Source organism: Sebastes fasciatus, chromosome 4 (assembly GCF_043250625.1).
Source record: "Sebastes fasciatus isolate fSebFas1 chromosome 4, fSebFas1.pri, whole genome shotgun sequence".
In the NCBI taxonomy this organism is placed as follows: Eukaryota; Metazoa; Chordata; class Actinopteri; order Perciformes; family Sebastidae; genus Sebastes; species Sebastes fasciatus.
The window spans coordinates 35,929,399-35,942,880 of NC_133798.1; the positions used below are offsets into that span (position 1 = coordinate 35,929,399).

Consider the following 13,482-nt stretch of genomic DNA (forward strand, 5'->3'; position numbering starts at 1 on the left):
CCTTGTTAGTGCTGGCCTCTCAATCTTCCAAACTAAACAAACTAGAACAAGCCAGGTTCAGCCCACACGCTAAAACACTCATCCAAGATCCGCATCCAGTCTGAAATATAAAGCCCTCTGTGACCTTCATAGGTTCTTGTTTCTCCTACATTTATTGCCACGGCTGCAGTGTTTTCAGTTTTTGCCAGTCTAGCAGCAAGTGGTGCTCCGGAGCAGTGAAGGTTGGCATCTCCCGCGGTGTTTGGAGAAGAGTCCATGTGTAACCGTGTGCCCCCGTGACATAATCACCTCAAGCCTCGAAGGCTCTGTCAGCAAGTTGTCCCAAACCCAAAGATTAGGCCTCAGAGTGGGGGGCACAGCATTATGGAACAAAGCAATACACAGACAAACAGAAATTTTATAACAGCATCTCTCTCTGTGTGTGTGTGTGTGTGTGTGTGTGTGTGTGTGTGTGTGTGTGTGTGTGTGTGTGTGTGTGTATGCGTGTTAGAAGCAGCCCTCCTGCCTGTGAAGCATTTTCTCTCAGCCTTAGGGGGAGGAAAGGAAACGGCGATTCCAGCAGCTCTCTCTGGGGGAGCTCAATCGTTCACAATCTAGCTGTTCTGCTTAGTTACTTTCTGCTCCCAAACACTCCAAAGGTAATGCAGCTACTATAATACATACATCCGATTTTTACCCACTCACCAGTGCATAGTTAATTCTAATGAGTAAAAAGAGGAAACATGAGGTCTTCCATTAGACTTTATTGAAGTTACTCTGTGTAGTTTGTTCTTGAAATCGGGTACAGACATTCATATTCTCCTCAGAGTGAATTATAATATCTTTGGTGATATTTTGACTTTTCATCTAGCTCTATCATCAGGTCAAAACTTTGATTCGTACTTTGGTTTATGACCAAATATCAGGCAGCAACCTCCGCATTCTGAAAAGAAGCCAATTCTTTCCTATAACCAGTAGGGGCTGACTCCTCTGGGTGCTAAAAGAAGTCTGATTGTATAGAAGTTAATGAGAAAATGAGCCTACTTCTCACTTGATTTATTGCCTCAGTAAACATTGTAAATATGAGTTAATGGCGTCAATCGCGAGTTTCAAGTCTTCTTCAATACAGCATAATGTTCATTTAGTAAATTATGGTCCCATTTAGAGTCAGATAGACCATAAAGCAGGGGATGATTTGGGACGTGGCTGCCTTGTGATTGACAGGTTTCTACCACGGCGTTGTCCGGTCTGGGAGTTGTCCGCGTTTTCGTCTTACAACTTTTCACAGTGTTTTCTTTTCATGAAAGTTAATTGTGACATTTTGGTCGCCTATAAAAATGTCTTTTTCAGCGTTCGGTTGTACTTAGCTCCACCCTCTCGTGTCACTTCTGGTTGCAAAAAACCCAAGATGGCGACGGCCAAAATGCCAAAGTCGAGGCTTCAAAACTGCAGTCAACAAACCAATGTGTGAAATCACAGTGACTACGTCCACTTCTTATATACAGTCTATGCCAAATATATGTGACAACTTTCCCATCAACCTCGGCTGTACTTTAGCATTTAGTTCATAGCACTGCTGTGCCTAAGTAGAGCCTCACAGAGCTCCCAGATTCTCAGTCTAGTGAAGATATTGAAGAATAAAATGATTTAAATGTTGTGCTTTTTTTTTTAGAATCGGCAACTTGTTTACCATAATTAAGCTATATTTTATCATATACATCATTGGTATTTGATGAATACTTCTACTTCTTCTTTAGTGAACTACAACTTCACTTTTGATGCTAAAATGCATGGCATGCTTCAAAAAACATAAATGCACAGCTTAGCATGAATAAAATCAAATATTTTTGCACTTTAGAGGCACTTTGAAGAAATTTGATCAAGGTCATATCAGACGAGATTGAATTGGTTGGAGCTATATAGCTATAGGAGATAAATCTATATACTAGAGATATCACAAAATTGTTTATTAATAGTTTGATACAGTTTGCTTTTTGTCTTTCCCTGGTCATACAGCTGCATTACAGTTAAGTGATTTAAGAGATATACTTACTTACTGTACTGATGTAGCTGAATGAAATGAACCGTGAAGGTGTGATAACTTATTTTAGGTGAAATATTATAATGGTTCTATAAACAAGATCACTGTTAGATATTATTCATAAAAACTGTGAAGCTGTGAGTGAAAGATAATGTCATCTTTGATTTTGTCGGCACCACGCAGCTTTCTGTAGCTTTTTTTAAAAAGGTAACATAGTCAGATGGTGATCAATATAACCTGCAGGCTTCTTTTTTAATATGTTTTTGGATGTTGTGAAAGGGAGTGTGGGTTCTCATTAGTGAGTGCTCATTTGAGTCCTTCAAAAATCCTGCATCCACTTTCAAAAAGTCTGACATTCTGGAGGCTGTTCCTCTTTGAAAACACATCTCCTTAAGAACCCAAAAATTAACGGTGATTTCTCTGAACAGAGCTGGAGAGACGAAGAGGCTAATGAGCTTAATAATGATGGAACACCACATAAGGACACACACTCTCCTCTCTCACACATCAACCACATCTGTAAAAAAAAGCTAGCCCCAAATTAGCAGCCTGGGTGAACTTGGGTGCAATGAAACATGACTTTCAGAGTTTTAACAACCGCAATCATTAGACTACTGATCCCTGCATACATCAGTATCACCCATTTAGATATTATGGAGTTTTGCCATTATCATTAGCAATGTGTTTATTTGTTTTGCAAACTCCTCTTGAGGGAAATCCCACTTAATATAAGATTAGTGTCCAATTTTTTTTTAACTATTATTTGCAAGCGGGAAAATAATGAAAATACAACAAAACCCTTTAACCTGTGACCAATAACAACAATAATAATAATACACTGAATTGATCGCTTCCCCTACCACCCACACCACTCAATAAGGTCAGAGCAAAGGGTCAACAGTCCATACGGCTTTAGGGATTTAATGTATAAAGGCTTGAGGACCCTTAAAAAATGATGGATAACAGCGTTATTTGAATGTATCACCTCTGGATCAGAAAACTTACCACTAACACAAGAAACAAATCTATCACCTTTACCCTTTTTTTAACCAATTCTTACATGCCTATAGTGATAAATCACAAATTAATCAAATGTCTTTATCTGATCAAAATGAACCTTAAGGGGAGATTTCTCAAGTATCTAATACTCTTATCAACATGGGAGTGGGTAAATATGCTTGCTTTATGCAAATGTAGGTATATATTTATTATTGGAAATTAATTAACAAAACAAAACAATGACAAATATTGTCCAGAAACCCTCACAGGTACTGCATTTAGCATAAAGAATATGCTCAAATCATAACATGGCAACAACAGCCGTCAGTGTGTCAGTGTGCTGACTTGACTATGACTTGCCCCAAACTGCATGTGATTATCATAAAGTGGGCATGTCTGTAAAGGGGAGACTCGTGGGTACCCATAGAACCCATTTTCATTCACATATCTTGAGGTCAGAGGTCAAGGGAGCCCTTTGAAAATGGCCATGATTGGCCAAAATTTAGTGTATGTTTGGAGCGTTACTTAGCCTCCTTCTCAATGGTCTCATGGTTGGTACCAATGGATTCCTTAAGTTTTTCTAGTTTCATGTGATGCCATTATTTTCACTGTAGCCTTAAAACAAATTTGCGTTAATGTGTTATTATCGCGTTAGTTTTGACAGCCCTAATTATTATCATCACCTTTAATTCTTCTGACCTTTACTCAATCAATAACACTTTTACAAGAGAGACCTGAGTACAGCAGAGACAAAGAAAAGACAAAGCGTTGCTAATATTTTGTCCACCCCTTGGAGGTTAGAAACACCTCTCATGTACTGTATCTATCCATCTCTGCATGCTGCAGATGAACGATGAAAGTTGATGCCTTCCTAGTTACGTTTTTTTCTTCTAAAATGTATTCATAGCCGTGCGATGGAGTTAGACATCAGTAAGCAGAGCACCTGCATGGAAACAGTATATGACCCCTGTTGGAGGTGAAGTTCAGGAGGGACATGTCAACAGGTTTCATGGCAGAGTTTCATCAGGACAACAGCTGGCCACTCTGTTGGAATTCTGCACCTTGTTGCACCGACCAGCTTCTTCGCCTGGATTAGGGCTTTGCTGTCCATCTGTCGGGCGTCGGCTTACATTTAAGCCCTGCCATTTCACAGGCCCAGCTCCAGACAGCAATCCCACCAGGCAGCTTAGCTTCTCAATGACACAAGGGTAACCTTTCTCTCGAAATTCAGATAGGCGACATTATAGCAGTGTGAAAGTGATCTTACGCGGGGAGCTAAAGGTCAGACTCTCCTGGTTAAGATGGATTTAGCCAAAGAGTGGGTGTCAATAATATTCATGTCCCGTGTTATAACTCCAAGCTGCTACTTACTGCAAAGAATTGAACCAATAAGTATTTTACGGAGCAGTTTAATTTATAATCTGAGCAGCTGGGTTTTCTTTCTCATCATAATTATCAAATTATAGTTAAACATTAATAAAACAAAATAGGCATACTGCCCCACATGAATTTGTTACATGTACTTAAGGAAGATATTGGGTATAGTGGCATCTGCTTGCTACAAATTGTCTTTGGATAGACTATCAAAGTCATGCAAATAATACGGTAAATAAAATTCCGTGGCTGGGACTGTCCATTTAGGATTAGCCTGCCAGCTGACTAAGCAATTTGCAGAGGAAGGGGCTTTAAAGGCTTTTAACACTTTGTGCGACAGATAACTTCGGCATCATCTCAGGGATTTCCCGGAAGCTTACAGGTATTTAACTATGGTATTTAACAAGGCTCAGGAGTGATGTCTTGTGACAGGTAAACTAAAGCTTTGGGCGATGCTTAAATGGTAACAATACCCCCCTCCCCACTTCTGTTTGATTGGGATTATTGTGGAGAACTTAATGATGACAGACAGCCTCATTCAGACACGTGGAACAAGATTGAGTGAATTGATAGCGCTGTATGTAAACGCTACTAGAGGACAGAAAGCTGTTAAAACAACGTTCTACAAGTGTGTGCGTAAAACCTGTTGAACATGGAGCCACATTGAGTGAAAAAAGATCTTCATCTTCTAAAAGAAAAAGTACCTGAGGCTACATTATACAGATTTGGTGGCTTCGTCTTTTGATTGGGGCTTGCGCTAATTGTGACACTGCTGCCTACAAAGAAACAAGGATATCTTCAGCACCAAAGATAAACTGCAGGAAATAAATTCTCTTTCCTGATGAAAAACTATTTCATTATGAGATTGCAATTAGATTTTTAATTGCTTAAAATGTATTAAAAGTTTCCAATAAACTTGACTTAATGACAGCAGCTTGGAAAAGATGGTAAAAATCATATTTATTGTCCGTTGATGGCTACTCTTACGGCACTCTGTTATAATAGGCGCATACTGTAGGGCACCATCCACTTCCTGATATGAGTCTTCAGGATCCCAGTGGATTCTGTCATAAAGGCATTAATCTCACTATTCATTGATCTAGTTATTACTGGTCTTGGACTAGCGGGTCCTCATTTATTCAGCGCCGCTGTCTTACTTCTCCTCGACCACATCCTTTTCGCCGAGAAGCACGCCCCCTCTCACTTCACCTCAATTAATGTAATTCTCTGGGAGCTCACTCGAGTGCTGATTGGAATGAAGAACTGCATTCAGACTACACGCCTGCGAGGGAATGATAACACCAGATCATTAACAAAACAGAGCTGCAAATGTTTACCCGTGGATGGCATTCTTCATCTTAATGTGTCCCCCGTCTTTGCTTGTTTCCCTGCATATTTGCTGCTGAAGCCATGTGCAATAACCCTGTTGTGAAAACACATGGACTCACATTTAGAAGGAATGGTTGTAAAAGCTTTTGTAATATCTCTTTCTAATGGATCTTGAAAAATAATCAGTTGAATTATGATTGAGTAATGAAGTGCATGTGTTATTTTGAGGGGACTTTGACCCTGTGTAGTGTGAGGACTTATTAAAAAGCCTGACCAGGGTCCACAACCTGCTGAAGGTGCAGTCGTGGAGCTTTACCAACTGGGGATTATGATTTGATCATTTCCTTGATTGGGTTTCAGTGTCACTTGTAATACAGGCGGACATAATAGTATCTCATTGACTGATATCCAATATGCGATAGCCACATGATAGAGAGTGACAGATGGAATTGAGCTTGTGATAAGGCCACTCCTTCTTCTTATGTGTCTTAGCACGCCACACAAAGCCCCACACCACTCCATCTCGCAGCCCTCAGCACTGACTTGATCAATGAGGAATAAGAATGATTAAGGATGGCAGGAGGCAGCAGGCTCTGGTGAAGGTCTCTGGTCTTGGGTGCGCCATCATCTCTGCCTGAAATCTCTTGGTTTCACTTGATTACAGATGGTATCATCAAATCCCCAATCTGAACTTTGACCTCAGAGGGAATAAAATGAAATTGAGTGAAGTAAATCTAACCCATAAAGCCCCTTTTTTTTGATGAGTCTGATGTCCACTTGTCCATTGGTTTAGTGGGAAAAAGTTATTAGTGGTGACCACAATGGCAGTAACATGTCACCCCATAATTAACTGTCAAAATACCACAGACTTTTTTTTTTTTTTTCCCTTTTCTCTACAGTCTCAATCTGTCACATGTAATATGGTCCATGAAATCTGTAGAAGCACAAACGTGTGCACTATCCTTCTTCACATAAACCTTGTGTGGATCAGCAAAAAGCACCATGTGACCATGTGGCAATCGACTTTTAAAGGCATATCTAGAGCGAGAGATGAAACTGCAAACCACTGGCAAAATTCTACGTATTGTGACAACGGCCATCACACATAGACAGGAGTCCCCCAGAGACATGTCTTGATGAGTGTGAACTAGATGTGAAGTATTTTGCTTCTGTGGAGCGTTTTTTCCTCGCACATTTCATCATGTCAGTGAATTACAATCCAACTGCATGTGCTTGAATGTTGGGAAAAACAAGGAGTGTTCTCTGGACTTGCCTAAGCACAAGGAATTTTTTAATTGGTCAAACCGTTTGGCTGAAAAGTGAGTTTCCCTTATGATACTATATCTAGTCTTTGGGCACGCGGTACTACTGTTTTAGCAATAGACTCCATTATATTTGAGGAAAAATCAGTAGTCCCATGTGCCCAAATACTAGATATAGTATGATAAGCAAATGGTTGTATCTCAGAAACTACAAGGATACGGTACAATACGATACGTTACGATATGATACGATAGTTAATTAGTTAGTGTTTCTCTTCATTTTCAAAAATCCTGATTTGACTATTAATAAAAGTGTGATTTTTCATGTGATCTATAAATGTCTTTTTGACCAATCACAACAATTGTGGCATTTTTCCTTATTATACTAAATATAATCTCTGGGCACAAATGGGTTAAAAGACTAAGTAAATCCTAAATCATTACTCTTCAAGTCTGCAAATCACAGCATAAATGATACTCCCATATTCAATTCACTCTATCATGTAAAATGTGCCATAATGGTATTTTGCATATAACTGGGAATTCTAACAGGATACAATCAATTGTTAATTGCATTGTTTGTGGAAGGGGTGGAGGCATGCTAGCAGATGGCATTGGAATTAAATATGGTTTGTTTTTTGCTCTGAAACCCTGTATTTATCTCTCTGTATCCAATTCCCTGGTGGTGCATGGTCTATATTTTATCGTAAAGGATTGCATGAGCCGAGTGTCAGCCACAGCACATACATCACGCCTGTCACCATCCGTCTTTGATTGCATCCTCCTGTTACTGCTGCTACACCCCCCTACTGTTTTTTTTTTTTTTTAACTCACACAGCACATTCAGGCTAGAAGTATAGGAAGACAAGAGTAGGGTTGAAAAGAGTTTACGGTACCAGAACAAACCACAGATGTGCTCAGCATATGTGTCTGTTACACAGCATGAATTGGATTACTGTCTGAAAAATGCTGTTAATTCCACTTGAAGCTGCACCCCTTCACTTCATATCAGGGCAATAGCATTGACTGATTGATTGTCTGCAAGGTGTGCAGGGGCAATGGTGTTGAGTGTTCGACAAGAGACACGATGAATGTGCGGTGCAAGGCTGTATGCAGATTGCTAGAATTATTTGGCCTTTAATTTACTTGCTAGGATCGGTATTTCCTCTTCTATATCACAAATAGGTCTGATAGAATGCTGTGCGTTCACAGCAGCTACTTGCATTTGAATTACCTCGTGAAGATCTGTGCAGAAACGTGAACGATGCAGAATTCAAAAGTGTCAGCACTCAATTATGCAAGCACATACCTTATGCCTCGTAACCGCCCACCTCTATTCATCTAGAGTCTGTGCCATGAATATTGCAGCAGGATTCATACTCTCTGTTCTGTTAGGAGTTGTGTCACACCAGAATGGCATACTTTTAGCACTTATGATTGTTAATCCAACCATCTGGCAGAAAATGGACACAATGGCCAAAGGAAAGTGTTTTAATACAAGTTCACACTGCTGTACTCCAGTTCCAATACATATGATGCAAAATTGCAGAATTTAGCAAAGACCTGCATATTTGAATATCAGCCCATAGCTCAGTGATGTCAAATCATGCCATACAACCTCATCTGAAGCTTGTTTGAGCTGATGTATTTTAATAATCCACAATCTGCAATGAGTTTCCCTCTTGTCTAAAAAAACAAAAAAAACAATCAGAATTTTGCGGAATGTTAGGAAGTCAAAATCATTGGTGTGTCAGTTGTGTGGATTTAATTTCCCAACTAATGTTTTCCCTCTTCTCTGTGTCTTCCCAGGTAACCGATAAGATGGCGGCCGGGGAAGCGACTGGGCACAGCTACCTGGTGGCTTGCTGGCAGCCCATTCTGATCCTGATGCTGGGCACTGTGCTGTCCGGCTCCACTACAGGCTGTCCATCCCGCTGCGAGTGCAACGTTCAAGAGCGCTCTGTGATGTGCCACCGCAAGAAGCTCATGACAGTTCCCGAGGGCATTCCTGCAGAAACGAAACTGCTGGACCTCAGCAAGAACCGCATCAGAACCATCAACCCGGACGAGTTTGCCGCCTTCGCCAACCTCGAGCACCTGGAGCTCAGCGAAAACACGATTTCCACCATTGAACCTGGAGCGTTCAACAACCTTTACGGCTTGCGGACATTGGGTCTGCGTAGCAACAAGCTCAAGCTGATCCAGCTCGGTGTCTTCACGGGCCTGAGCAATCTCACGCAGCTGGACATAAGTGAGAACAAGATTGTCATCCTGTTGGACTACATGTTCCAGGATTTGTACAACCTCCGGTCATTAGAGGTGGGCGATAACGACCTGGTTTTCATCTCCCACCGGGCTTTTCATGGCTTAAGTAGCCTTGAGCACCTGAGTCTGGAGAAGTGCAACTTGTCCTCTGTGCCAACAGAGGCTTTTACCCACCTCCACAGTTTGATCACGCTCAGGCTGCGCCTCCTGAATATCAATGTCATACGGGATTATTCCTTCAAACGGCTCTATCGGCTGAAAGTGTTGGAAATAGCCAATTGGCCATATCTGGATACGATGACCCCAAATTGCTTGTATGGATTAAATCTCACCTCCCTGACCATTGCAAATGCCAACCTGACCACAATTCCTTATGTAGCCCTGCGGCACTTGGTTTATTTGCGCTTTCTTAATCTTTCATACAACCCTATCCACACCATTGAGGGGAATAAGCTCCACGATCTTTTGCGTCTGCAGGAATTTCACCTGGTAGGAGGCAGACTGGCGATGATCGAGCCCTACTCTTTCCGTGGTCTAAACTACCTGAAGATTCTAAATGTGTCTGGAAACTCCCTTAGCACTTTAGAGGAGTCTGCTTTCCATTCAGTTGGCAACCTGGAAACCCTTGCCCTGTATGATAATCCCCTGGCCTGCGACTGCCGACTGTTATGGGTTTTTCGACGACGCTGGAGACTGAACTTCAACAGGCAGCAGCCCACCTGTGCCTCCCCCGAGTTTGTCCAAGGCAAAGAATTCAAAGACTTCCCAGATGTCCTGCAGCCCAACTACTTCACGTGTCGCAAGTCTAGGATTAGGGATCGCAAACCCCAGCAGAAATTTGTTGATGAGGGAGCCATTGTCCATTTTGCTTGCCAAGCGGATGGAGATCCTGCTCCGATAATAATGTGGCTATCCCCGCAGAAAAAGTTCATCACCACCAAGACAATTGGAAGGCTCTCTGTGTTGCCAGACGGTACCCTCGAGGTTCGCTATGCCCAGATTCAAGACAATGGCACATATGTGTGTATAGCTAGCAACGCAGGCGGAAATGACACCTCCCTCGCTCACCTGCACATTCACAGCTATTCGCCCGACTGGCCACACCAGCCCAACAAGACTTTTGCCTTCATCTCCAACCAGCCCTCAGAAACTGGTGCTAACGGTACGAGAGCCAACGCCCCTTTCCCCTTTGATATAAAGACGTTGATCATTGCGACCACAATGGGCTTCATCTCTTTTCTCGGTGTCGTCTTGTTTTGCCTGGTGCTGCTCTTCCTTTGGAGCAGAGGCAAAGGCAACACCAAGCACAACATAGAGATCGAGTATGTGCCACGGAAATCAGACGCTGGCATGAGCAGCAGCACGGCGGATGCTCCTCGCAAGTTTAACATGAAAATGATTTAACGGATCTGTGGGATTTATTCATTTTGAACTAAAAAATAAGACAAATGGAAAAGAAGACGTTTTCTTTCCTCCCTTACAAACCTGTGGATCCTGGTCTGTTAACTTAGAGTAAAATGTTTTTCTTTTCCTGACTGAAGCACTAGAGAGTTCCTGACTTTCACAAGTGAGAGGGAATGAAAGCACATCCAGTGCTACAGGGCATCGGTGGTTTCTACAAGGCCTGTGGGGGCATTCATTGAAAGTCAAATTTGTCATAAGCAGTTCATACTCCTGTGGATTTATACTGGGAAAATATATCAGAAAAGAAAAAAAACACTTCAAACAGCCAGAATGCGAGGGGCAGATCATATTTTGACCATTGCTGTTTTGTGTCTGTATTTTTTATTCAGCGTTTGTTTGTTTTTTTATTTCCAAGGTTAGATGTCGAGTTATGAATGAGATTTGTATGGGTTGATGAGCACATTTATACAGCGTTGATGCATTTCAAGTACATCATCATTACATTATGTGCAACGTATGGTCTGTTTCATTTCCTACAGTGATGATTGTTCTGTGATCCATCAAATGTGTACGTATGTCACGATACCTACCGAGAAAGAGTATGTCCCAGCAATTAGTAGAAAATACATAACATAGTATGGCACAATTATATTATGGGGAATACAAAACTGTTAGTGATGTACAGTTAATTTGAATGTCACAGCAGCTAATTAATACCTACCTTCTTGACCAAGAAAGTACAATGAAGGGTACAGTAAAACAGTTGATCATTATGTGACCTGAAAAACAGAATGATGCAAATATAAGTGCTCTCAAAATACGTAGTTATAGGGATACAACAGGGCAACTTTTACTATTGATACCAATTCTCAGTACTGCACTAGAAATATTTTTAGAAAGACAACTATAACAATATTTAGTGTTTAAAAGTAGCAGCAAATCTTGCTGTTAAATATGGCTCTTATTATAGGATTTTAGCTTTGGGTAAATGCTCTAATAAAGCCTTTTGAGCCCAGTATCTGAGCCCAGTATCTGATACCAGTATCAGTGTCACTCATCCCTAATTTTCAGATGTAACCCAGACAGTGCACACACATGGATTGAGGGCATGATACAGAATGATGTTGCGGATACGATGGGGCTCTGACTTTAAATTGAATTTCAAAAACTATTATGTAATGAAATTACTTTGTTCTCAACATGATTGTGACAAATAAAAGGTTGTGGTGCTCACGTTTTTGGATACAATGTGCTCCTCAAGCTGTAGAATATTTCTTTCATTGTTGGTTATTTTTCTTGATTGTTTTATGAAATCAATGATTTATTTATGCAGATGCTCCCCCCCCGTCAAAGCCATGGAAATAGTACCTTCCAGGATCATTTCCAGGTTTGTTATTCCCCCCAGAAACGTGCAATGTTTGTCAGGGGAAAAAAGAACTGTGCATAGTACGCTACCAGTTGGTCCTGCATATGAAATCTGAGGTTACAGCCTTTCCTTTTCAAGTACACACTGTGGACAGCTGGGCTTTGCGAACGTGTGTGAGGATAAAGGCTAAGTTATTTATGATGGATGACATTACAGACAACGACACAGTAATGGGCTGGAAGTATGGACAGAATATGCAGATGGTTGGAGTGACACAGATGGTTTCACCCATGGAGCAATCTGAAGCAGCTTTGGTGTAATCCGTTTTGCATAAAGGAAAAAAAAAAAATCACTGGATATGGCTCAAGGTTCTCCCTCTTGCTGATTATGAATGCTCTCTTCGTTCAAAGTGTGGCTACTGTACCTAGCCTTTTTTTGGTCCCGAGTGATCTTGGGACTCTGTTTTTTTGTTCCTGTTATTCCTTTTTTTAATTTTGACCCTGGACTATATTGACCATGTAGTCCAAGCCAACTTTTTACAAAAAAAAAAAAAGATACTAAAAAATAAATCTATGGAAAATACATTCAAATTGTTCTGTGCAATAAAGGTAATATGCAGATTTTTTTTTTTAATTAACAAAATTTCGTTGATGTTGAATTGTTGAGAATATGGTATGTTGTATTAAACAATCTATGGACTTTTTTAAACACACAATGGTCCTATCTTGATTTTAAATGTGTCGTTAGTAAAGACTTCTCTTATAGCCAAAAAATGACAGCTGTGTGTGTGGGGGGTTTGGTTAACGTTGGTTTGTACCAATGACACTACGGTTACTTTTCTAGGTGCTGAGATTTCTGGAAACTCTTTTCCTCCTCACTATTGTAAAATGATGACTTTCTTCTTCATCAATACAGATTTATGAAAGTGAAATATCTAATACCCCTTTAATGCATTGCTACCCAAGTACAAGCTTAAGTCTATAGCGGAGCTTTTGGGTGTATTTTTTTGTCCATCAGTAACCAAAAAAGCAATTTAATGTTTAATTTCTTTGAGTGAATACCTCATTAAATGATGATGCAGACCGCAAGGTAATTTTGCATCATATGTTTCAGCGCTAATTACTTGTTTACAAGGCATTGGTAGTTCACTTGTTCAATTGCCAGGCCTCTAAACATTAATTAACCACCATTAGTAAAGGATCACAAACATTAGGATATGTATAGGGAATATTATTCATTTGCACTGCACATTTGTACTCTTAAAAGAAACAATAAAGGAATTACTTAGTGAACTTAAAAATGAAACAGAAAAATAGTAGGTGTTTAACATTGAATAATACTTTTAATCTGGGGTGTCTCTTAGCGAGACGTAAGCAAATTAGGTTACCCTTTGAAGGTTATGGGAAATGACCAGGGATACGACGAGGACAGCCTAGTTTCAGAGAACATGCTGCTGCTCTGCA

The 13,482-nt window shown here is 40.6% G+C and overlaps 1 protein-coding gene across 3 annotated transcripts in view; it reads left to right on the plus strand.

Annotated features, from left to right (window-relative positions):
• lingo1a (leucine rich repeat and Ig domain containing 1a) overlaps positions 1–12,725 on the plus strand; it is a 150,304-nt gene extending 137,579 nt beyond the window's left edge. For 2 of the 3 annotated variants that reach the window (XM_074633925.1, XM_074633926.1), the window contains exon 3: positions 8,794–12,725. In XM_074633925.1, coding sequence (XP_074490026.1) covers positions 8,806–10,653 — 1,848 coding nt within the window. In that variant the 5' untranslated portion in view covers positions 8,794–8,805 and the 3' untranslated portion in view covers positions 10,654–12,725. The remainder of the gene's footprint in view (positions 1–8,793) is intronic. The other variant, XM_074633924.1, reaches the window with a different exon arrangement.
• The last annotated feature ends 757 nt before the right edge of the window (positions 12,726–13,482 follow it).